The sequence below is a fragment of the Capricornis sumatraensis genome, chromosome 3 (genome assembly GCF_032405125.1).
Source record: "Capricornis sumatraensis isolate serow.1 chromosome 3, serow.2, whole genome shotgun sequence".
Classification (NCBI taxonomy): Eukaryota; Metazoa; Chordata; class Mammalia; order Artiodactyla; family Bovidae; genus Capricornis; species Capricornis sumatraensis.
The window spans coordinates 100337947-100365362 of NC_091071.1; the positions used below are offsets into that span (position 1 = coordinate 100337947).

The window sequence follows — 27416 nt, forward strand, 5'->3', positions numbered from 1 at the left end:
ATTTCTGTCAAAAGTAAACTTGACTTCTTTAAAGAGTTCAGTAGCATTCATCACCTCATTGGTTATTAATTAATACCAGGTGTTTATTAATTACACATATGTACACACATAAACACACACTATATACACATTCTTATATATATAACATACACACAAATGTACATGTATACTCAAACATATATGTAATCAGAATCAAATAATATATATAAAATCTATATAGCACCTGGTATCTAGTATCTAGTAGTCATTCAATAAAATGTTATTAGATAGATTTGTTATAGATATATCTTCTTTTTTCTTCTTTCTAAATAATTTTCTATTCTCAAATGAGACTATATATGTGTGTATATATATTCTCAAATGAAAATATATATTTTTACCTGTGGCTGGAGTTGGTCTAGTTGCAATTAGTTCGAAAATAGCAATATTTCCAATATCCTTTTATTTTTATTCTAATGTTTTGAGAGATATCAGACTGAAGTCCTATACTGATCAAGGAAACATCATTTCCATCATGCTGAGCTAACATTTTGCAAACAGAAAGCTATATGCATAGGTGAATATTTGAATCATGAGTTGCTGTTCATTGCTATGAGATATTTTCTAGCATTTAAGCAGAACTTAGGTGACTGAAGTTGGAACCCTACCCCAGGGTAAACTGCAGTCAGAATGCAACTTTTGTTTTTTCTTCTGAGCCAGTATCCTTTTCAGAGCCTCAACTATATGTTTTATTGGCCCACTCTCAAATATTGTAAACTCAGTTTTTCTATCTTCTAGAGTTCACCAAGTCACAAATTTTCATTTACTATGTTCTAGATGCCTAGATTGTTTGAAAAAGGCAAAGTTTCTGTTAGAGGTAAAAGAGGGAGAGAGGGTGAAAACCAAACTTCAATCAGTAATAAACAAACTACTTTAAAACTATGACAAGTGCTACGAAAGAAATAAGAAACTAAATGGCATGCTACCTGGTGTGCTTATATGTGAATTTTCTAAATATTGATGCATGTTTATCAGTGAAAATTTATACATATCCTTTCTTTGATATGTATAATCTTTACACAGTAAGATTGGGTCCTTATATGGTAATGAAATTCTAGACTCAATGTATGTCCATAAGCTAGTCCATCTCTGTCACTATTTTGTATAAAACTATATATTTGTGTGTATATATACAAGTTTAAATTTAAAAATTCAAGTAAACTTATTTAAAAATAATTATTTTAATTGTCAGGGATGCTTATCACTCTCAGATATGAATCCAGTCTTTGAAAATATTTCTGCTGCCATAAAACATATAAAAACAGAAAATGTAACTTTTCTCTCTCCTGTATTTTCAGTCTAACCCACTGGTTTCTTCTCATTAATATTTATGCATGTTCAGCTTTCAGTTTCTTTAAAAAGGTTACTACCAGCATAACTACCAAGTTCTCCTTTGATCATACACGTCTCATCAGCTATCATATTTATTTTTTCCTCCCAACTAATGTCTTGGGAAATTTGAATAAAATTTGCGTATCCATCTGCCACTTAGTTGACTATAAAAAGTGGAAACTCATGAAAATGGTCTTTGTCAAGCTCAACAAGGGGGAAAAAAAAATCTGGATAGGGCATGTCAGTTTGTATTTAATGTTATCTGTAGAGCCAGACATCCTGGAATGTGAAGTCAAGTGGGCCTTGGAAAGCATCACTATGAACAAAGCTAGTGGAGGTGATGGAATGCCAGTTGAGCTGTTTCAAATCCTGAAAGATGATGCTGTGAAAGTGCTGCACTCAATATGCCAGCAAATTTGGAAAACTCAGCAGTGGCCACAGAACTGGAAAAGGTCAGTTTTCATTCCAGTCCCAAAGAAAGGCAATGCCAAAGAATGCTCAAAGTATTGCACAATTGCACTCATCTCACACACTAGTAAAGTAATGCTCAAAATTCTCCAAGCCAGGCTTCAGCAATATGTGAACCGGGAACTCCCTGATGTTCAAGCTGGTTTTAGAAAAGGCAGAGGAACCAGAGATCAAATTGCCAACATCCGCTGGATCATGGAAAAAGCAAGAGAGTTCCAGAAAAACATCTATTTCTGCTTTATTGACTATGCCAAGGCCTTTGACTATGTGGATTACAATAAACTGTGGAAAATTCTGAGAGAGATGGGAATACCAGAGCACCTGACCTGCCTCTTGAGAAACCTATATGAAGGTCAGGAAGCAGCAGTTAGAACTGGACATGGAACAGCAGACTGGTTCCAAATAGGAAAAGGAGTATGTCAAGGCTGGATATTGTCACCCTGCTTATTTAACTTATATGCAGAGTACATCATGAGAAATGCTGGAGTGGAAGAAACACAAGCTGGAATCAAGATTGCTGGGAGAAACGTCAATAACCTCAGATATGCAGATGATACCACCCTTATGGCAGAAAGTGAAGAGGAATTAAAAAGCCCCTTGATGAAAGTGAAAGTGGAGAGTGAAAAAGTTGCTGAAAATTCAACATTCAGAAAATGAAGATCATGGCATCCGGTCCCATCACTTCATGGGAAATAGATGGAGAAACAGTGGAAACAGTGTCAGACTTTATTTTTTTGGGCTCCAAAATCACTGCAGATGGTGATTGCAGCCATGAAATTAAAAGACGCTTACTCCTTGGAAGAAAGGTTATGACCAACCTAGAGAGCATATTCAAAAGCAGAGACATTACTTTGCTGACTAAGGTCCGGCTAGTCAAGGCTATGGTTTTTCCAGTAGTCATGTATGGATGTGAGAGTTGGACTGTGAAGAAGGGTGACACCAATGAATTGATGCTTTTGAACTGTGTTGTTGGAGAAGATAGTTGAGAGTCCCTTGGACTGCAAGGAGATCCAACCAGTCCATTCAGAAGGAGATCAGCCCTGGGATTTCTTTGGAAGGAATGATGCTAAAGCTGAAACTCCAGTACTTTGGCCACCTCATGCAAAGAGTTGACTCATTGGAAGACTCTGATGCTGGGAGGGATTGAGGGCAGGAGGAGAAGGGGACGACAGAGAATGAGATGGCTGGATGGCATCACAGACTCAATGGACGTGATTGTGAGTGAATTCTGGGAGTTGGTGATGGACAGGGAGGCATGGCGTGCTGTGATTCATGGTGTCACAAAGGGTCGGACACGACTGAGCGACTGAACTCAACAGTTTCATCATAGCTGTGCTTCTTCGTGAAACATTTATTTCCTCTTGTCTTCCATGAGAAGATATTTCCTCATTTAACCCCTACACTTCTCTGGTTCCTTTGTCTCTGCCTAACTTTCAGATATTCTTTCATTATTTTCTTTGTGAAAGGAAGTAAATTGTTTTCTAAAACATTCTCATTTCTTATTTATTTGTTTGTTTGGAAATGAGAGTAAAATTTACACTCCTGATTCAGTATTGTTAAACATTTTATGGGTTCACTTAGGTATTATAAATTTCCGCTTGGTATTTGCTGTTTTACTACAGTGTTTCTATATATACAATTCTTTTTAATTATCTTAAGATAGATTGTGCTTTTTATGTCTAAAGTCATATCTCTCATAAATCCTGGGAAATTCTAGAGAAGTTTCCTTTTGAATAATATCTAATCTCCATTTTCTCTCTTCTGTATTTTTGGAACTATTAGGTTAATGCTTGATCATTTTAGTCTATTCTTCATGATTCTTGATCCCTTCTTACATTATTTTTTAACTGAAACCATGGAGATCTCTTCAGACTTGTATTCCAGTTTAATAATTGTTCCTTCAAATGTATGAATTTGTAATTTAACTTTTGCTGGGAGAAACATCAATAAACTCAGATATGCAATGGCAGAAAGCAAAGAAGAACTAAAGACCTTCTTGATGAAAGTGAAAGAGGAGAGTGAAAAAGTTGGCTTAAAGCTCAACATTCAGAAAACTAAGATCATGGCATCTGGTCCCATCACTTCATGGCAAATAGATGAGGAAACAATTGAAATAGTAACGGACTTTATTTTCTTGGGCTCCAAAATCACTGCAGATGGTGACTGCAGCCATGAAATTAAAAGATGCTTGCTCCTTGGAAGAAAAGCTATGACCAACATAGACAGCATAAAAAAGCAGAGATAAACACACACACACACACACACACACACACACACACAAAGCAGAGAGATTAATTTGCTAACAAAAGTCTGTCTAGTCAAAGCTATGGTTTTTCCAGTAGTCATATATGGATGGGAGAGTTGGACTATAAAGAAAGCTGAGCACCAAAGAATTGATGCTTTTGAACTGTGGTGTTGGAGAAGACTCTTGAGAGTCCATGGGCTGAAACGAGATCAAACCAGTCAATCCTAAAGGAAATCAATGCTGAATATTCATTGGAAGGAATGATGCTGAATCTGAAGCTCCAATACTTTGGCCACCTGATGCAAAGAACTGACTCATTGGAAAAGACCCTGATTCTGGGAAAGATTGAAGGCAGGAGGAGAAGGGGACAACAGAGGATGACATGGTTGGATGGGATCACCGACTCAATGGACATGAGTTTGAGCAAGCCCCAGGAATTGGTGATGGATGGGAAGGCCTGGTGTGCTGCAGTCAACGGGGTTGCAAAGAGTTGGACATGACTGAGCGACTGAACTGATACATTTTGAAAGTTCAGTGCTCTATTTTTCATTTCTAAATATTCTATTTGATTCTTTTTCAAGTCCCCCTACTTTTTTTCTCAGAAGGACTTTACATTTAAACAATTTGTCTTTCTCCTTTAATTAAATTTTGACTTCCCTTCTTTATAGTACCTATCATATTTCAATCTCATTTCTGTCAGGTATTTTTAAAATATGTGTAGAGCTTGTAGATGTATTTCTGCCATTTGCTGCATCTGTTGAATTTCTCTCACCAGATTTTTTCTTTCACCTTTTTAATTTTTGTTTTTTTTGTGTGTGATTTTTGAACTTTGAGACTATTTTCTTTTTTTTTTTTTTTTGTCCCTATGAAGTCCTTAAGGACTCATCTTCAGATCGGGTGTGTTAAACACCCTGAGAATTCTTAGAAATGTTATGTGCCCTGGATTAATTTTTACCTTGAGTTTTTGAGGTTGAGGTTTCCTCAACTGTAGAAACTAGAACTTATGATATAGTCTCCATACATGTACAGGGAAGACTATATATTTTTTCACTTACAGTCCAAGCTAAGACATCTCCTTGTACTAAGAGGAATGTCATCTCATGCACCCTTCTGTGTAATTTTAACCTCTGATACTGGGTCTACACTAGGATAAATGCCTTTGTGGAATTAAAGAATTATCACCTATGTGAAGCTGACATTAATCCTCAAACATGTAAATTATAATTCTATCATTCTTCTATTGCTTTTCCAAGCAAAGTCACACACACAGACACACAGACACACACACACACAGACACACACACACACACACACACACACACACACTCCCAGCAGTTATAGTTCATTAGCTGATCTAGTTTTCTGTACCATTCTCATTTCTGGGTTCTGAAAATTTGTGTTATTTTTTTACACATTCACCTATGTGTTAAAATGTTTGGTTGCTACTTTATCTAGCATTTCTCTTGTGTCTATCACATTGCCAGAACTATTCAATATTTTCTTGTTCTCAGTCTCATTCTTTATATACTCCCTGGGTGTCCCTTTGACTTCCAAGTCTTTATTATATCAATGGGGATCATTTCTGAATCTGTCTCTCAAGCCTGTTTATAGCTCCTAAAATTCCACTACTTCTGTCTTACACCTTATTGCAGCCATTCTGAAGTTCTTGCAGTTTCTCATATATTTTATGTACTCTGACTTCTGGGCTTTCAGAAATGCCATCTTTCTGGAACATTCTAAAAGCACCCCTTTCCCTCCTGTTTGTCTGATTTAACCTGAACCTGTTATTTGTATCAACTTGTACATCACTCCTCTGGGGAACCATATCTAAGATTAAATGCTTCTGTTGTGTGTTGAAATAACACCTGCTACTGCCCATATCATAGCATTTATCAGAGGTTAATCAAGTCACTTGTTTAATTAAATTACAAATATTTTTCCTATCAGATTGTAAGTACTCTGAGATAAGAGAATGCTAATTCTGTATTCCCAGTGCCTAGTACTGTTTGATTCATTCATACATTCGTTCTTTCTGGGTGATATATCTCTAAGGTCTAGAACTCTATCTTATACAAAGTGTTTAGTAAAATATCTTGAATGGGTAAAAACTTTCACAGTAGTTTTCTACTCTGTTTCACAGACTAGGAACCAGAGATCAGAGCTAAGTAACTGCCTGATATCACACATTAATTAGTGATGATACAAAAACTGAATTCAGGATTCACCTGCCTGTAATGTTTATGTTCTTTATACTTGGCATTATATGTGAGATATGAGGTTTTTATGTAACAACAATGAAAGAGTAGTAAAATAAAGACAATTTGTGGCACCCTATTCTCTTATAATTTTTTCTAAAGTGTGTTGATTGGATCTTTTGAAATTTGTCCTATCAAAACACCAATTCTCTGGAGCTACAACTAGCATTGGTATATAGAAATGTATATTTTCTCAGAGGATATGGTCCTACAATCGCTATAATTTTAAAAAGTATTATTTTCCATAACTATAATTATAAGCATTAGAGTAGATAAAAATTAGGATTGGAGTATAAATAGAAGACATAAACCCAGAAAGAAGAATAAAATTTTCATATCTTTCGCCCAATATTTTTATGCTATGATTCTTTTAAGGACATAGGTATAAGCAGAATGGTATAGTGAAAAATAATTTAATTTTGGAATCAGATAAACATTAGGATTTTACTCTGACACTAGTTGGTAATGAGTGTGTCCTCAGGCAAGTCATACTGTTTTCTTCTGAAAATTTGAGTTGGTAATGACAATTGCAGAACTGTTGAGTAGAGTGTAAGTAGTGTGTTAATGTGGCCTGCCTAGTGCCTCTTCTCAATAAATAATAATGTATAATGTATTATAGTCTTCATCATATTTAGATTAACATCAGGGCCTCCCTAAGTGGCTCAGATGGTAAAGAATATGCCTGCCATGCTGGAAGCCTGGGTTTGATCTCTAGGTCAGGAAGATCCCCTGGAGAATGGAATGGCTTTCTACTCCAGTATTCTTGCCTGGAGAATTCCATGGGCAGAGGAACCTGGTGGGCCACAGTCTATGGTGTCACAAAGATTCAGACATGACTGAGAAATTAACACTTTCTAACCACGGGCTCCTATATTATTCTTACCTTGTCATTATTTTAACTTGAATCTTCTATGAATTTTCCACACACTTAGTCATAGTCAAATTCATATGTATATATATATATAGAATATGTAATACACTCTCCCAAATGAACCTGTAATAACTGTATTTTGAGACTTCAATAATAAATTATTTAGAAATATTTATATGGGGAACAAAAGGAGGAATAATTAGGACAATTCCTAGGTTAGAGACAGAAAAGAAATGTAAATTTCATCTGAACTCTACCTCACTAGGACACATCTGTCTAAGCTGTGTATAGTAGATAAATATAAGTACCATACCAACCATGATTACCCTTGAGAGAAAAAGAAAATTGTTGCCACTTACACAATAGCATACATATAACCTGGCAATAAATTTTAGGTGAAAAATAGATAAATTGAACATACTACCTGCAACAATAGAATATTTTTTAACAGCCCATTAATCCATATTATATATTCTATGGGGTTGAAGTAACTATAGAAATAAAATATAGTTTTCTTTTCTGTGCTATAATTTCAACATGTTAAAATGTAAGCCACTTTGGTTTAATAAGTTTCTTTTTCTGAGTTAATCAGGTAGTCTTTCTAAGAGTCCTGTAATTTATGTCTCAAGGAAGATCCAAAGTCAAATGATACTTATGCAAAGTCAAGAAAGAAAAGATACTGTGTAACTTTTAAGACTTTATCAAATGTAATAATTCATAATAATATTTTAACAGAACAAGTATCCAGAAACAAAACAAAATATTAGGTTCTATTTTCAATTTTAAAAGTAATACTAATATTGAAGGACAGGGGAAATGTTAGATTTGTTTTTTAAATGTTTGTTTATTTTTTAGGAAAAAAATGTGTATTGTCATTGTACCTCATTTCTTATCACCATCAGATGCTAATTATAGGACACTGAGCTATGAAAGCAGTGTTTACAACATTAGTGAAAAAGAGAGGAGATCTACATTGTATTAGAATTTTTTTGGTGAAAGTCTTCCTAAAATGTTTTGTATAGTTGACTGCATTATTAGGCAGAGAAAAGCCCAAGATAATTTTAACGTTTCTTTATTAGTTCTTTCATTTTTCTGAAATTCATTTACTGTGTTTTATTGGAATGCTGTGATAATCCTAGGAATTATTCAGGTGAGAAACTCTATTTGTTCTGCATTAAATTATTTTAGAGTGTCATGCATTGCCAGATGACATTTCTTCTGACTTCTTGACCTTATGGACTTAAGGGACCCAGGATACCAGGTTACAAACCAAAAGTCTGTGACTAGAGAGCCTGTGTGATTTACCAATAAGAAAACAAAATTGAATCATTAGTAACTTTACTTTTTCCAAGTGTCCATTAAATTAATACCTTTATTATTATTTTTTTAATGAGTTACCCTATGCTTTCTTCTACTTCCCACCTTTTTCTTCTCTGTGGAATTTACATATCTGGCCTATAACTTCAGTCATAATTGCAAGAGAGATGATGTAACCAAATATTATATAAGTAATAAATCAGAAAGAAAGTGTAGTTGTTTAAGAACACATGTGCACTATATGCAAATATTGACATAAAGCAAATAGACTGGAAGATATTTCTCCAGGAAAGATGAGTTTCTTCGGAATCAGAGGAGTATTGCAATTCAGGATCTGCAACCATGGTGAGCCACATGCAAAGCCTCACAAGGGAAGGAGAACTTTTAAAGAGGGGAAAGGGAAGTTGACAAAGGAGTCTTTTTTTTTCCTGTTGGGCTCAGTTATCATCCCACGGTATGAGAACTCCCCCCTTCATATCTCCCAAATCTACTTAACTGAGATTCTTATTTATTAATTTCTTACACAAATGCATATGTTGTATTTACTTACACGTGTACATATATTTACTGTGAGCATAAGAGGCATGACTCATTTTCTTAGTGAAAATACATTGAATTTTCTATTATTTTACTCATTTTGGAAGTTTTTACCTTTTGGAAACTAATTTCCAGATGCTTCTTTTGGCTGCTTTTTAAAATTAGAATCAAGAACTGGATAGAATCTTAAAGGTCACAGGGAAAATTTCCCAACTGATGGTGTATCTCATTTAATTGTGTTTTGCTTTATTGCACTTTCCAGATACTTTTTTTTAACAAATTGAAAACTTGTGGGAACCTTGTGCTGTCAGATGACAGCATTTTTAGCAATAAAGTATTTATTAATTAAGGTATGTATGTTTTTAGACATAATGTTACATGAGTATAATTGAACATAACCTTTATGTGCATCAAAAATTAAAATATTTAGGTGGCTCACTTTATTGAAAATGCAGTTTTTTTGGTGTTTTCTCAGACCAAGCCTGCAATATCTCTGAAGTATGCCTGTATGCCAAATTTCAGAAGTTTCCAAATGCCTTGAGGAATTCATTTTTTCCCAGTAAAATTTATGATGTTGGTTAATATATTTCAAACTTCATAGAAAAGAGATTTTAAAATGTGAATTAACCTATTATGCCTAAAGATGCAATATTATTTAAAAATTAATTGTCATCATATCTTACAGTCTACATGTAGTTGCTTACTCATTTTAACCATAACTTATAGTCATACTTCATTTAAAGTCTCTATTCATGTCTACTCCACATCTTCTAAACATTAAACACTTATTTATCTAATGAAAAAAGCATACTTTTTTTACAATATTCATATTGATCCTTTAAAGATAAATGAATTTTCATCATTTTTTCAGATTGAAAAATCTTTCTTAGAAATATTGATTAAATTATGCTTTGGTCATTGTCATTTCTTTTTTGAGTACTTTCTCATAAGTCAGAGTACTTGTTCAGTTGCTTTGCAGATGACTTTTGATATAGCCTTTTATCTCTGTGTATTAGTTATTGCTTCCTTTTTACTACTTTTCTATTTTTATTTTTTTGGCTGCACCACATGGCATGTGGGATCTTAGTTCTCAGATATGGGGTTGAACCTGTGCCCCCTGCATTGGAAGGTAGAGAATTAAACACTGGATCTGCCTCCTTTTCACTTCTATCTTGAATCATATTTAGGCTCTGATCATGTTTTTTGGTTTAAAAAAGTAACACATTTTAAAATTCATATCTCTAGACATGGCTTCCGTAATCATAAAATTTAGTAAAAATGTGTTCACTTTTATAATACTTTCCATTTTAAGCATTATGCCAGTACCACAGATGGTTACTCAAAGGTAAATTCACACAAAGAAATTGCTTTTATGTAATTTCTTATGTAAAGAAGCTAGTAGTCAAGGATCCATGTTAATAAGATCTATTAGGAAGCCGCCACTTTCCCTACATTATTTAATAAATAATAGCAATTTATGTTGTCACTGGATAATTTACCAGTATTAAACATGGCTATCACTTGTAGTCTGTATCACTGCTGATCACCCTGGCTGTCTCTCTTTTCCTAGTTCTAGCTACATAATTGGAGAAGGCAATGGCACCCCACTCCAGTACTCTTGCCTGGAAAATCCCATGGATGGAGGAGCCTGATAGGCTGCAGTCCATGGGGTCACTAAGAGTCGGACACGACTAAACGACTTCACTTTCATTTTTCACTTTCATCGGTTGGAGAAGGAAATGGCAACCCACTCCAGTGTTCTTGCTTGGAGAATCCCAGGGATGGGGGAGCCTGGTGGGCTGCCATCTATGGGGTTGCACAGAGTTGGACATGACTGAAGCGACTTAGCAGCAACAGCTACATAATAGAGTTCAGTCTCCAAAACTTATCATTTCATAATTTTAAGAACAAGAGTGAATATTTTAGCCTCTGGTTTAGATTTGAAATATTATTTCTAGGATAATATACAAAAAAGGCCTTTGATATGACCATGCAAAATTAATTTGCTTGTGTTTTGCTTCCCTAGTGGCTCAGATGGTAAAGTGTCTGTTTACAATGCAGGAAACCCAGGTTCGATCCCTGGGTTGGGAAGATCCCCTGGAGAAGGAAATGGCAGCCCACTCCATATTCTTGCCTGGAAAATCCCATGTACCACGGAGCCTGGTAGGCTACTGTCCATGGGGTCACAAAGAGTCAGACATGACTGAGCGACTTCACTTTCACTTTTCACTTTTCCTTTTCATTCTAGTTACTAGTGATTTGCCAAAAACTACATGTTGACATAGACTTTTAACTTTAAATTGTCATGGTTTTAAAAGGAAAATGCAAAGTTCTATAGGAATTATAGTAATGTCATTTAAAATTCTCATTTCCTAAAGTATATTTTGTTAGTACTGAGAAAATGCTCAATGGCAACTTTTTGGAAAAATTACTATCAGGAGTACTTTGTGAAGTCCTCTTAAAAAAGAAAAAAAAAAAAAAAAAGACTCAGAGTAGGCCTGGAGGGGAAACCTGGGAAGCATGACTGCCAAAAAAGCCCAAGTCCCATAAAGAGAGCAAGGCCATATGAGGGCCAATGGCAACCACCATTCAAATCTTCTCATAAATGTTGCAGTGCAGGGAACTGTTGGCCCAAGTGAGATGGCGCGGTGGGTAAGATAAGCCTTATCCAACAGGCCAGAGGGCATGATGACAGAGGGGAGTTGCAGGGATAAAAACTCTCCATGCATGTGTGGGATAGAGGATTCAGTTGTTCCCCACTAGAATGGGTTTTGTTTAAAGGGTTGTGTTTAAAAAATTAAGGAAAAAGATAGACCTAAAAAAGTGTGACAAAAATGATCAAGTAAATCTTGCTATAATTCACTTATGAATAAACTAAGAGTTGATAGTGTTGCAGATTTTAAAGAAATATCAAAATTCAAAATAATTGGTATTTTTGATATTCAGTTCAATTCAGTTCAGTCGCTCAGATATGTCCAACTCTTTGCGACCCCATGAAGTGCAGCACGCCAGGCGTTCCTGTCCATCACCAGCTCCCGGAGTTCACTCAAACTCATGTCCATCAAGTTGGTGATGCCATCAGGCCATCTCATCCTCTGTCGTCCCCTTCTCCTCCTGCCCCCAATCCCTCCCAGCATCAGAGTCTTTTCCAATGAGTCAACTCTTCGCATGAGGTGGCCAAAGTACTGGAGTTTCATCTTTAGCATCAGTCCTTCCAGTGAACACCCAGGGCTGATCTCCTTTAGAATGGACTGGTTGGATCTCCTTGCAGTCCAAAGGACTCTTATAGAATTATGAAATATTGGCTGGTATGTATGGAAACTGGTGAACCAAATACTAAAGAATTGAAAGTATTTAGAGACTCATTTCTACTGGGCACAAAGAATTCTCTTTATATAATGAAACAATTTATGAGAAATAATGTAACTTTTATATTTAAGATATATGGAAATTATGGGTAGAGTAAAGTAACAGTTTAGGTACATTCATGGATAATAAGTTAAAATAAGGTAAAATATTGGTAGTGGGATGTTATAGAAAGAGTGATAGATGGAGAGTTTGATGAACTTAATTCTAATAACCTAATTTCCATTAAGGAGGTATACATAGATTTAGGCAAGCCTAATATTCATGATTTCAGTTTCTTTAGGAGTAAAATAGTCTGATATAATCATTTTCTTATTTCTTTGTTTTCAAGCACAAAAATCTATTGTTATTATTCATGCATTTTTTTCTAAATTCCAGAAGTAAAGCTATAGATAGATACAGAATTGTGTAGCTAGATAAGAGGTGAATAGATTGGCTGAAGGAATTTGGGCAGCCTGAGTCCAATTCTGTCACACTGGTAGCTCTGAGACAAGCTAAAGAATAAAATGTGAAAATATTGATGGTCCCCCAGCCAGCAGATGTAGGTTATGATTCTAAGTCAATTGTCTTAGAGAGAAAACCAAGTATTTGCCACAAAATGACTTTGGCTACTGCTGTCAGGGAACAATAGTAAAGAATGTAGGCCACAGATATATCTCTGTGTCATTTCTTTCTGTCTTTACACCAGTGAATTGAAGGAGGTTTTTTCATGCCTCTTTTTCTTTTTTGTAATGTCTATTGAATAAGTTGTGTGTGTGAGGATTTATGATTCCATGAATATTGTCTTGGGAGATAAAAGGTCTGATATTGAGTAAATCATGTTAACTCTACATGAATTACTTTCATTATATGAAAAATTTTATCTTGGGAAATATTAGTACACTTCTTTGAATTCCTTGGATGAACTGTTTACAATCATCTTTTCTCTTATTATTACTACCTTATTTCTTTCTTGTAATCAGTCCTGATTATCTGATCTTATTTTGACAAAATTGTCTGCTGAATTAATTAACCCTTTGAATTGGATGACCATCTCTTTTTAGAATTGTTTCCTGTGCTAATTCTATGCTTTGCTTGTAGGGGTCTAGTCCCAGTGGATCTAGGGTAATTCGAAGCAGGGATGGAGTTGGCGATTAAAGAGAGATTAATTAGAAATTTAAAGAGAGATTAGGAAGAATAATGTAGTGAAAAAATAGAGGAGAAAAGAGGCTGATATTTCTTGGTTTACACAGAAAGCTAATAAAATCTTAAGACAAGAAACTTGCACTGTCTACGTTAGGCCACAGTTGCCTGCTTGAATAGCGCAGGGTGTCAAGCCTTGAGCTCCCTCTTGCGTGGGTCTTAGAAGCCCGGGCAAATAAGTAGACATGGAGAGCCTCTGTGTTCCAAGGGATCAGCCTGAAAAAGAGAGGGAGAGAGAGGGAGAAAGAGAGAGAAAGAGTCGACATGGGGGATGCCAAGCTTGTGCAATTCCTCATAACTTTATTCTCAAAAGGTGTTTATATACCCTAAGTTTTACATAATGGAAGATACAGAGTCATGCAGGGGCAGCAGTCCTGACCCTTATCGATACCAGGCTTTCTTTTTGCATATCTTTCCATATACAAAAGGTCTCAGGTGATTTGCATTATCTTATGGCCAAGAGGCCTGTTAACACTTTAAGGCTCTCTTCTTTAATGTATGTTAATTTCATTTCCTCTGAAGTGTTTTTCTTTAATCTGCATCACCTTTAAAGCACTAAATAAAGTTACATCTTTGTAGAACAAAGGTGCAGTGGGTTATAACAAAGAAGGTACTTAACTTAAAGATCTAATGTTGTTAATACTAGGGCTACTACCTGTTTTTTTACATACCAACTATATCAACAAATAAAAGATATGAAAACTTGGCAGCAAGTATTGGCTCAACAATGAAACCCTTAATCAGTCCTATTCTAATGATTTTGACTCCTCGGAAGCCCTTACATTTTTAGGATGCTTTAAGCTTCCTGTGCCTCTCGTGGTCGGGAGGCTGCCAACAATCACATGCACAGCTGTAAGAGTCTGGCAGGCAGGCTAGAAAGCCATCAGAGGGGTTTTTGGATTAAAACACTCTTATTATGCCCAGGAGACTTATTATCTAAAAGTTCTAAATTAACTTTTTCCAGAAAAAGGTGATGGGAAGACAGCCCCCTGTTAACGTCAGAGGAGTTGGTGAAAGGCATAATATAGTAAAGCAGACAAATTTTGGTTCTGGGGGTAGATGCTCGAGAAAATCTGGGGGCCCTGAGGCCTGATCCCGCCTTTGCATTTTGTCAGGCCCCCTTCCTCATGACCTTTGTCACAAGCGGGATTTCCCATGCTGGCTCCCGGCATTTGTTTTTTCAGTGTTTATTGTTATGGGTATGTCATTGTAGTTACCTGTTAGTAAACAAGGTCTTTTGATTTAATTAAGTAAAATTTTATTTTGAAATCTTATGTTTTGCTGTTGTTGATTTCCAGGGGATTTTTTTTTTTTTAATATAGAATTCACACATTCAAAATCTATATAACTGTATTGTCAGGGAAGTGTGTAATTTCCTCAGTTCTGTCTCATCACAACAAAAATTTGAAGTGATGGATGAACCAGCATTACAACCCTCAGATGGACCAGTATTACAGCTCTGTGTTTCAGCTCAGTTCAATTTAGAAAGTAAAGGAAAATACATCCTAGAGGCATGAGGGCATGCCTACCCAAAAGATGCGAAGAGAAGAGAGGCCCCACATTTTATGTTTTCTCTCTTCCCCCTGAGGCTGCTGTAGGTAAACTGGGCTAGCAAGGAGGGCTGTTTGTTTTACCCAAAGTTCTTACTCTGGTCCTTGGACCTTCCTTTGTTCTATTTTCAAGGGCTTTTCCCTTCCTTGTCCTTTAGCCACCACCATTTTGGACTCCTTTTTCCTATTCTAACTACCTAACATGTCCCCCTTAAGAGATAGGAGGCCCGATTCTTTGGGAATAGGGAATAGAGGTTTCTCTGGCTACTTCCTGCTGAACTGGGACAACAGCAAGGGGCATTGGGCATCCCCTGCTTGCTATTCTCAAGCCTCAGAGTCCTTATAACAGTGTCCATCTAAGAGTGAGTGATATTTTCATGGTTGGCTGTAGTTTTATATATCCTTGTTGAACTGGCACTGCATGTCTTAGCTTGTTGACTTGGGCAGAGAAAAAAATGGTTTAGACAATTGATAATACATGGAGCAATCATAAGCAGCATCAATATGTTAATAACAGGGATTATTAGGGGCATTCAGTTCAGTTCAGTTCAGTTGCTCAGTCGTGTCTGACTCTTCGTGACCCCATGAATCACAGCACGCCAAGCCTCCCTGTCCATCACCAACTCCCAGAATTCACTCAGACTCACATCCATCGAGTCAGTGATGCCATCCAGCCATCTCATCCTCTGTTGTCCCCTTCTCCTCCTGCCCCCAATCCCTCCCAGCATCAGAGTCTTTTCCAATGAGTCAACTCTTCGCATGAGGTGGCTAAAGTACTGGAGTTTCAGCTTTAGCATCATTCCTTCCAAAGAAATCCCAGGGCTGATCTTCAGAATGGACTGGTTGGATCTCCTTGCAGTCCAAGGCACTCTCAAGAGTCTTTTCCAACACCACAGTTCAAAAGCATTAATTCTTTGGTGCTCAGCCTTCTTCACAGTCCAAATCTCACATCCATACATGACCACAGGGAAAGCCATAGCCTTGACTAGATGGACCTTAGTCGGCAAAGTAATGTCTCTGCTTTTGAATATGCTATCTAGGTTGGTCATAACTTTTCTTCCAAGGAGTAAGTGTCTTTTAATTTCATGGCTGCAGTCACCATCTGCAGTGATTTTGGAGCCCAAAAAATAAAGTCTGACACTGTTTCCACTGTTTCCTCATCTATTTCCCATGAAGTGATGGGACTGGATGCCATGATCTTCGTTTTCTGAATGTTGAGCTTTAAGCCAACTTTCTCACTCTCCACTTTCACTTTCATCAAGAGGCTTTTTAGTTCCTCTTCACTTTCTGCCATAAGGGTGGTGTCATCTGTATATCTGAGGTTATTGATATTTCTCCTGGCAATCTTGATTCCAGCTTGTGTTTCTTCCAGTCCAGCCTTTCTCATGATGTACTCTGCATATAAGTTAACTATGCAGGGTGACAATATACAGAAGCCAACTCCAAATTTCCCATCAACAGGAGGATCTCCCAAAGAGAGATTGTAGCCACCCCAAGAACTCCCCAGCTCATTCTTTGAGGTCCTGTAGGGTCTAGAATGTTTTTCTTGAGGACTGTTAGACTTTGTTTAACTTAGCTGGAAGTATTTACCCAGAATCAACACATCTCATTCAAGATGGCTCAAGTCCCTCCTTGTTCAGGGTTCAGGAGATCTATCTCGTGTCTATTTTGGAGTACAACCCCTGACAAGCTGTGTTGGCTTTATAGAACTGTCCTGAGAAATATTTTCCCCAGAAACTTGATTTTGGTGGTGTTCACTAGAATGGGACTCATTTGTAGTCTGAGATCTCCCAGGGGCTCACAGGTGTATTGAGTGTCCTCTTCTGTTTTCTTACATGGCTTGACTCATGAGTAGTGAATCTAGGAGTCATGTCTTGGTACCTTGACTGTTGTGGGGGTAGAAAGTATTACAGGGTAGGGGCCCTTCCATGTGGGCTGGAGTTGAGCCTTTGGGGATACATCTTTCTAGACTTTAATTAGGACTTGAGTCCCTGGAGCATACAGTGGTGACTCCTTAGAATCTTTGGATCCTGGTTGACACTCCACAAGTGTATATCCTATTGGAATTTCCCAATGACCATGGTATAAGACTGGAGGGTCTGAGCCTCTGGATCTAAGAAGAGGTCATTGACATAAAAAAATGGTCTCTGATATAGCATCTCATAGGGACTAAGACCAACCTGTTCCTTAGGGGCAATATGAGTGTGGAGGAGAGCTATTTGTAAAGCCTTCTTCCATCCTAGGGAGGTCTCCTGGGTTATCTTTTTTATCACTGATTTTAAGAATAGGTTGGCTTTTTCTACTTTTTCTGAAGACTGAGGCCTCCAGGCACAATGGAGATAATAAGTAATGTCCAATTCTTTAGAGACCCCTTGGGTGACCTTAGAAGTAAATGATGTCCCATTGTCACTTTATAATGACCTGGGCAGACTAAATCTTGGAATGATTTCATGGAGCAGTTTTTTTTTTTTACCACCTCCTCAGCCTTCTCAGTCTTGGAGGGAAAGCCTTCAATCCATCCTGTGAATGTATCTATCATGACTAATAGGTATTTATACCCTTGAGAAACTGACATCTGGGTGAAGTCCACCTTCTAGTCCTCTCCTGGGTAGATCTCACATTGCTGGACAGGCTGGGGTCCTCAAGCTTCTTGGGGGTTGTTTAATTGGCAGGTGGGACAAGAAAAGACCATTTGCCTTATAGTCATTTGGAGGCCTATTCCTCTGAAGGACCTTTCTAGTAATCTTTGGAGGGCCTTTTCCCCTAAATGAATGGTGGCATGTGAGAAGTTAACCAACTTTCATTGGAGGTTCCTAGGCAGAAAAAAGGAGTTCCTCCTTTTGGAACCACCCCATATCATCTTAAAAGTCCTCACCCTTAGCTTTAAGAGTCTCACCTTCAGTATATGAAGGAGTTTCTGGCAAATTAGTCTGTGGAACTAATATGCCAACCCCTCTTAAGTCATTGTTCTGTAATGCTGCTCTCTTTGCTGCCTGATCGGGTGCTTGGTTCCTTCATGCCACTTCCATGCTCCCTTTTTGGTGTTCTTTACAATGGGAGACTGAAACATCGGCAGGCAGATATACTGTCTCCAATAGCCTAAGGATTTGATCACAATGTTTGATTGGGGATGCTCGGGTGGTCAAGTGGCCTCTTTCTTTCCAAATAGCAGCATGTGCATGTAGCACCAGAGAGGCATAGTCGGAGTCAGTGTAAATGGCTACTCTTTTTCCTTTTCCTAGCTCTAAAGTTTGAGTCAGGGCTATGAACTCAGCTAATTGGGCTGAAGTACCTGGTGGCAAAGGTTTAGTCTCTGTGGCCTCAAAATTAGAGATTACTGCATATCCAGCTCTTCTTTTTCCATCTAAGACAAAGCTGCTTCCATCAGTGTACAGAATTTCCTCAGGATTGGTCAGAGGATCTTCTGACAATCCCTCTCAGGGTTTTGTCCTAATGGACAAAGGTTTTGTCCAAGGTTTCTGCCACATCCAGTTGCACCCTTGGTTCCAGCCCTGCGATAGTTATCTGTGACAAGTGGCCTGGCTGGAGTGGGCTGCTTCAGTCCTGTTGACCATCATGAGAGAAGGCTTGGTGCTTGACCTTGAGGCTCTGGTTTCTCGAGGGCAGAGTTCCATCCAAAGTCCCAATTGATGATATTTGTAGCAAGCTATTTTAGGAGACTTGGACTTGTCACTTGGACACTTGTTGGCCCAAAGTCCCATCTGTCTACAGATTAGATATTTGCCTTGTGCCTTGTCCTTCAAGGACTCAGAGTTTGCCATAGGGCTTCCCTGGATGCCTTGTCTCTTTCCTTTTCTCCCTCTCCTGGGCCTTGGCCTCCCTCTCCTGTTCTCTCTTATAAAGGTACTGGTGACTGTCAGGATCATCTCATCTAAAGAGGCAGCAGGGTCCTGCTGCTGTAGCTATTATAACTTTATCTTGATGTCTGATGTGCATTGGGGCAGGAATTTGTCTTTTAAAATCACTTGTCCCTCATCAAAGTCTAGGTCCAGGTTGGTAAACTTTTGGAGGGCCTCTTTTAGCCTTTCCAGAAAGGCAACAGGGTTCTCATTGGGCTCCTGAGTTATTGCTGAGTTCCAGGCATAGCTGATTACTTTTTGCTGGGCTGTTTTCAGTCCTGCCTTCACACAGATCAGAAAATGATCCCTTTCCCAGATGTGCTCAGGATCATTATAATTCCAGTTAGGATCTGAGGAGGGGTGCCAGGGTCCAGCCCTGGTGGATCCAGGGAATTTGAAGTGGGGATGGAGTCAGCAAGGAAAAACTTATTTATTTAGAAATATAAAGAGAGATTAGGAAAGAATAGTGTAGTAGGAAAATAAGTGGAGAAAAGAGGCTGAACAATTTGGTTTACACAGGAGACCAATAAAGTTCCAAGACAAGGAACTTGCACCATCTACGTAGGCCACTGGCGTTCGCTTGAATAGCGGAGGGTGCCCCACCTTGGGCTCCCTCTTGCGTGGGTCTTAGAAGCCAGGGCAAATAAGTAGACATGGAGAGCCTCTGTGCTCCAGATGGGAATTCAGCCAGAAAAGGGAGAAAAGAATGACATGGGGGAGCCAAGCATCGGTGCCAGACCCACAACTTTATTTTCAAAAGCAGCTTATATACCCCAAGTTGTACATAAAGAAACAATGGAATATGCAGGGTTATGCAGGGGCAGCAGTCCTGACCCTTATTGAGACCAGGTTATCTTTTTGCATACCTTCCTGTATACAAAAGGTCTTAGGTTGTTTTACATCATCTTCTGGCTAGGGGGCCTGTTAACATTTTTATGGCTCTTTTCCTAGATAAATGTCTATCAACCAGAAAACTCTTTTTTCCTTGAAGTGTTTTTTCTTTAATCTGCATCACCCTTAAAGTACTAAATAAAGTTATATTCCTGTGGAACAAAAGTGTAGTGGGTCATAACAAAGAAAGTACTTAACCCAAGGATCTAATGTTGCTAATACCAGGGCTACTACCTGTTTTTTCTACATACCAACTATATCAACAAATAAAAGATATGAAAACTTGGCAGCAAGTATTGGCTCAACAAATGAAACCCTTAATCAGTCCTACTCTAATGATTTTGACTCCTTGGAAGCCCCTACATTCCTAGAATGTTTTAAGCTTCCTGTGCCCCTTGCGGTCAAGAGGCCACAAACAATCACATGAGCAGCTGTAAGAGTTCAGCAGGCAGGCTAGAAAGCCATCAGAGGGGTTTTTGGACTGAAACACTCTTATTATGCCCAGGAGACTTATTATCTAAAAGTTCTAAATTAACTCTTTCCAGAAAAAGGTGGTAGGGGGACAGCCCCCTGTTAATGTCAGAAGAGTAGGTGGAAAGCATAACACAGTAAAGCAGGCAGACTCTGGTTTTGGGGCAGATGCATGAGCAGATCCAGCGAGGCTCCCTTAAGGTCTGACTCGCCTTTGCCTGTCGGGCCCCCTAACCTCATGACCTTTGCCACGGGCGGGACTCCTCCTGCTGGCTCCTGGCAGAGGGGACTCCAGTTTTCCCTACTGGGAATTTATCACTTGACATGTGAAGCCCTGTAGCATACCTCTGGGCTTCCTTTAAGACCCTAGCATGCTCAGGGTCAGATAGAAAGAAAGAAAGTGAAGTCGCTCAGTCCTGTCAGACTCTTTGCCACCCCATGGATGGCAGCCTACAAGACTCCTCCATCCATAGAATTTTCCAGGCAAGGGTACTGGAGTGGGTTGCCATTTCTTTCTCCAGGGGATCTTTCTGACCCAGGGATCAAACCCAAGTCTGCTGCATTGCAGGCAGACACTTTACTATCCAAGCCACCAGGGAAGCCCCCAGGGTCAGATAAAGTTTGGCTAAATATGACCATGATGTCTTTCCATGTCTAGTCAAAGTCCATTGTAATGTATTGGAATGTATCTATATATTTGCCTGGGTCATCTGTATAGCTTCCAAGGTCTTAGTTCTAAGAGGGAGAATGGCTTATGGACCTAGGTTGGTCTGATTTCTCCTCATTTCGACTAAGGGACATACTTGATTTGGCTTTTGTGGAGGGGTGTTCCCAGATATGGGAGTATGTTTGGGTATGAGGAAGAAACACTGGCAACTCAGGAGCCATGGGAAGTGAGCCTTCACATGAAGGTTCATTCTCTTGGCTGCCTGTACCTAACACCATTTGCCTAATAGGCTCACTTTTAGGGCATACAACAATCCTGTACTTAAGACAGAGTTCCTTCATATCTCTTAGTTGGAAGAAAATCTGGACATAGGGTATCTCTGTCCATTTCCCTTGTTTTTTTTTGCAGAATAAGTCTAGCTGCAGGATGGTATTGTAATTTAAATTCCCATCCTCAGGCCAGTGTTCCTTGTCCCCCAGAGGATACCATGGCCAACAGTGGCACAAAAGAATTTTAAGTGACTTCTCTCTAGGGTTAGAGGATTAAACAGCTTCCAGTTATCAAGGATGCATCTAAAGGGTGTCTGCCAGGAAGTGGATTGGTTATTTCCTATCTGAAAGACAGTCATGACGGGGGGGGGGGGGGGGGGGGGAAGAAACAAGAAAAAAATAATAGGTCTCCTTCAATTTCCATGGATGGACTTCCTTAGGGGTGAGTCTTTTTGAGACTTATCCTACCCAGTACTGTTGCAACCTAAGAGCCAGGTGTCCCTGGGTCAGGGTGCAGATCCCCAGCCAAGCTAAGGTGTGACAGCCTCCTGGAGATCAAATTACCAGGCAGGTTGAGGCAGGTCGGCCTCCCAAGAGTTGGGTCCCTGGATAGGTCAAGGCATGTCGACCCCCTGGGGCTCCTGGACTGGCAGAACCTGAGTAGGTTGAGGCATGACAACATTCTGAGGATCAGATTCCTAGGCAGGTCAAGTCAGGTCAACCTCCTGGGATCCCCAGATTGGAGCTGCGCATCCCCAAGATCTCCAGTGTGACCAGTGCTGGGTAGGACTAAAGGGTTGCAATTTTAACTCATTGGCAGCTTGTTCACTGCAGATGGGAATAGCTATCACAATGTAAAGCAATCTAAGCCTGTGCCCTGAGACTGTGAACCTGGTAAAGGAGCCATAAGCCTTATCCTCTTACTGCTCTGAGGGAATGTAAGTCACTGATTTCTTCCCCTACTCCTGAATAAGAGCAGGTTAGGGTGTCCCCAATGGTAAACATATCATTGTCACAGGCCCACTTTAGGTAATAACAGAAATAATGACAAAGGAGTGGGTTACCTGGTCCTGTTAGGAGCATTAAGATATTTTAATAAGTGGGATGGAGCAGTGTTGTCTACAAGGGGGCAGGGTCCTGGTTTTAGGAGTTAGTAATTGGCTTAAGAACAAATTGATAAGAGGCAACAGACCAGGTGTTCCATAAAAGTGGAGTGGAGGTTTGATCCAGGGGTATGTTTGTAACTTTAGGAAAAGGGTGGTAAGGGTTTAGGCCCAAATGGCCTGCAGGGCTAACTCCCAAAGTGGCAAACATCATCCCTGGAAGCCCAGTTGCCCTTGAAGGGATGCCAGCAGATGAACTTCCAGCAGGCATTGTGTGCCTGTCACTTGCCCTAGTGGGTCCACTGAGAAATAGCTGTTGTTGCACATGTTGTAGGAAACATAGAAGATGAAGGCCTGAATTATCTTGAGATATTGGATATTATACAATATTTCCCTCCCAAGGACTAGCTACTTTCTGGTTGTCCCAAGGGCATAACATAAAACCAATTAAAATCAAATGGATCTATGATGACAAGTCAAATTCAAATAAACCTTGATCCCCATTCTGCAAGCTAAATGACACACCCAGAGGTGGCAAGACAGTTCCAAGGCACTGTCAAAAGACAGAGGAGTGGTTGGTTCCCCAATGGTTGGGAGATCCTCCCACTCAGTAGCATATAAGTTCACCTAGCTGGCAGAAAATAGCCACATCACATTCCATGGCTACTGCACTCTCCTCTGTGATGGCCCACACCCTGTGGAGTGTGCTTCTCTCTGAATAGGAACAAATCCACCTCTTACCTATCTTTGTGTCTCTAACTGAATTTTTGCAATGAGACATCAGATCCTGAGCTTCATTGGTCCTGAAGCCAGGCACAATGGGTTTTGGCTAGGCTCAAGGCCTGGGGGAAAAAGAGCTGAAAGACAGGAAGAAAAAGCAGTGGGAAAAAACGCACTGAGGAATACCCTTCATAACCTGCCAGAAAATCTGCTAAATATCTCACCTGTGCTAACAGTTTTCATTGGGCTGATCCTTGGCACAGAACCCCCACCTGCTTGGGCAATGGCTACTGGGGCCCAGCAGATAGTGGAGCCTTTGGGACACACTGAGGAGTAGCCCCTGCCAGAGTCCCTCAGTTGCACCCACTGCTGCTCACCTGTTAGTGGTGGTGGCAGGGGGGGAGGGGGTTTGAGTAAACAAGAAACGAGAGATTGTAAAGGAATTAAGATTTTGTTAGGCATATGTCCTTTCAGCCATAGGCGTGAGGACCTCCTACTTTAACCGGAGGTCTTCTGGAAGCTGAGCCTGAGCCACGTGAGCTTTCTGATGAGTTTGTTTTTTGCTGTCCCAGTTTTCAGTATGCTGGGCTTCTTGTCACTTCCCCGGTGCTGGGTTTTCTTCCTGTTCAGCTTCTACCACAAGAGCGTCTTTCGCAGAGTTAGACCCCTGCTGTGCATGGCCTCCTCTTTGTGGGGGTGAGAGGAGGTTGTTTCAGCCAGATTAAATCCGACAAATGGCACTATAGATGTCAGGGGAGTGTGTAATTTCCCCGGTTCTGTCTTGTCACAACAAAAATTTGAAGTGACGTACGGACCAGCATTACAGCCCTTAGTCAGGCCAGTGTTACAGCTCCATTTTACTTAGAAAGTAAAAGAAAATACATCCTTGAGGCATGAGGGCATGCTGACCCAAAAGACGTTAAGAGAAGAGAGGCCCCTCTTTTTATGTTTTCTCTCCTCCCCCTGAGCCTGCCCTATGTAAACTGGGCTAGACTGGAGGGCTGTTTGTTTTACCTGAGGTTCTCACTCTGCCTCAGAGCTTCCTTTGTTCTATTTTCGCAGGCTTTTCCCTTCCTTGTCTTTTAACCATCGCCACTTTGGACTCCTTATTCCTATTCTAACTACCTAACATGTATGATAGCAACTAAACTGAGTTTTTTGTTTGTGTTTGTTTCCTTACTCTCAAGATATTGACATCATTCAGGCAAAGTTGGATTTAACTTTTCTACTTCAGCTCTATGTTCAAAAAAAGGCTTGTAACTTATCCCTTTTCCAGAGGATCTTTCCAACCCAAGAATCTAACCAGGGTCTCCTGCATTGCGTGCAGATTCTTTACCAGCTGAGCTACCAGAGAAGCCTGATTTAAAACATATATGTCACTTTTCAGTGCAGTAGTATAGAGCTCTATGCAGCTGTTCTTCACTGAGAGAAGGTTGAGTTCCTTGATGTGGTGGAATTGACATCTTTTCATTTTTCTTGCAGTATAATGAATCTAAACAGTCCTTCATCATGTGATTTTCTTTGGCTTTTAGTCACTGAAATGTATTCCTATAAAAGATACTAAAATTATGCATATCGTGTGTCCTCAAATAGTTACTATCACTTTATTTGCTTATCTAATATTTCCTCTGTGGATTGTGTGGAAGAGAGGGATAAAGCTCTGATCACATTAGCAAATAGGAAACAAATGAAGTCAAACACAATAACATATTAACATAATGATAGAATTGAGTGAAGAAAAGTCAGAAGTTTGCAAAGTTCAGCATTTTTTGGACACAAGACATGCATACTTCAAATAACTTTTGTAGGAGTATATTTCTGTGACTAAAATAAGGGAAAATCACTTGATGAAGGACTGTTTAGATTCATTATACTGCAAGAAAAATGAAGAGATGTCAAACATAATCAGTAACATCTTTCCTATTGGATGTTTTTATATCTTTCACAGAATTCCCAACTTGTGAACCACTAACTCAGTTTATATGCAAAAGTGGAAGATGCATTAGCAGCAAGTGGCACTGCGACTCTGGCAAGTACCAAATGTTCACTAGACTGCACTGATTTGATTGGAGGCCTGGCTGTCTGTGCAACTTCACTTCTTTCAGAGGTGGTTTGTAAGAGAAGTTTGCCAAGTCCAGCAAAATGGCTGAGACAAGTGGTGAGAGGGCAGCTGGCCTGTCAATGGGGATTAGCCTTAAGGGCAATGGAGCTCAATAGCCATCCCTTGGGGCTATCTATGATGGGGATTTGTTTTCAGATATTATGCTGGATCTAGTCTAAGTCAACAAACAAGATATGAAGGGAACAATTGAGAAAATATCCTGGACAATTCAGGTTCCTCAAAGCAATGATGTAAAATGCTCTGTAATGTGAGGATGGAGTAGTTTATAAATTATTATGTAAGACCCAGATGATCTCAACTCTGTCACCTTGGCTTTTTATGTACAAATGATATTTTTTCTTCACTCAGTTCTATCATTATGTTAAATTATGCCAAAAACGGTAAATGAATTATACATAAATTGATGCAACCTCAGCCATTGGTTTGAGTTTAATCTGTTTTCCCTTCACATTCCTCTTGGTTCCCTCCTGCAGCAATTGTTATTACAGAATATAAATCATTGCTAATGATAGCATACAAACAATTTCCTGATATAAATATATACTTAAGAGCCAGCGGTGTAAGGGTACAGAGTGAGCCCTCATGTGGGAGAATGGAGAAAAGGGATCTGAATTAAAGATAGATATAAACACTAGGGCATAGATGTTATAGGTCTAAATAGTAATTTTCCAACAATAATTATATCACAAGCTGTATCATTTCAGGAAATTCCTACAATCACCATTGTCTTCCCCACTTCATAATTATTTCATGTTGTATAGTTTAATCCAGTCAGTGGTTAGTCATTTCTGAGTGAAATAGAAATTAAGCTTCAAAATCCAAAGTGAAGGATGTTTTCCCCTTTAATTTAGTGGTTGGCATTCAATCAGAAACAAAGCAATATAAAAATGGAAATAATTTTCCCACTGTTCATGGGAAATGTTGATGATTGATTTATCATTCCTTTTTTCAATAACAGAAGAAAGCACTCAATACCAAAAATAAATTCTAAGTATTTCATAAGAAAATGTTTCTCCATGGATGATTTTTCACCACCTGGTTGTTAATGCTTCTTTCCAGATGACGACTGTGGAGATGGGAGTGATGAGGTTGGCTGTGTACATTCCTGCTTTGATAACCAGTTCAGTTGTTCCAGTGGCAGATGTATCCCAGGCCACTGGGCCTGTGATGGTGACAATGACTGTGGAGACTTCAGTGATGAAATCAATTGCACCAGAGAAGGTTAGTAATTTGTAAATTTACAAAACTCAATATCAATTTTAAATTGATATATAATATTTGGAGTATTTTAGAGAGAAATCACAGAAAAAAAAATTTCTCATCACATAAAAAAGTGTAGGTGGAACTGTGTAAAATCATTTGTTGATTTCTTTTTCCTTTCTTTTACCTGGTTTCTCAATCTTTATTCTTCCTTATACTTTGATACCAGCTTAGTGATCTTTACTTCCTATTTCATTAGATGCTTTACTTTAATTTGATGCTTTATATCAGTTCAGTTCAGTCGCTCAGTCGTGTCCGACTGTTTGCGACCCCATGAACTGCAGCACACCAGGCCTCCCTGTCCATTACCAACTCCCGGAGTTCACTTAAACTTATGTCCATCGAGTAGGTGATGCCATCTAGCCATCTCATCCTCTGTTGTCCCCTTCTCCTCCTGCCCCCAATCCCTCCCGGCATCAGAGTCTTTTCCAGTGAATCAACTCTTTGCATGAGGTGGCCAAAGTATTGGAGTTTCAGCTTCAGCATCAGTCCTTCCAAAGAACACACAAGACTGATCTCCTTTAGGATGGACTGGTTGGATCTCCTTGTAATCCAAGGGACTCTCAAGAGTCTTCTCCAACACCACAGTTCAAAAGCATTAATTCTTTAGTGCTCAGCTTTCTTCACAGTCCAAATCTCACATCCATACATGACAGCTGGAAATACCATAGGCTTGACTAGATGGACCTTTGTTGGCAAAGTAATGTCTCTGCTTTTGAATATGCTATCTAGGTTGGTCATAACTTTCCTTCCAAGGAATAAGAGTCTTTAAGTTTCATGGCTGCAATCACCATCTACAGTGATTTTGGAGCCCTGAAAAATAAAGTCTGATGCTGTTTCCACTGTTTCCCCATCTATTTCCCATGAAGTGATTGGACCGGATGCCATGAT

General features: G+C 39.1%; 1 protein-coding gene across 1 annotated transcript in view; it reads left to right on the top strand.

Annotated features, from left to right (window-relative positions):
* Window positions 1-27416, top strand: part of LRP1B (LDL receptor related protein 1B) — a 1972098-nt gene that overhangs the window by 1089257 nt on the left and 855425 nt on the right. Inside the window, exons 19-20 of the mRNA XM_068968462.1 lie at window positions 25092-25172; window positions 26325-26486. Coding sequence (XP_068824563.1) covers window positions 25092-25172; window positions 26325-26486 — 243 coding nt within the window. The remainder of the gene's footprint in view (window positions 1-25091; window positions 25173-26324; window positions 26487-27416) is intronic.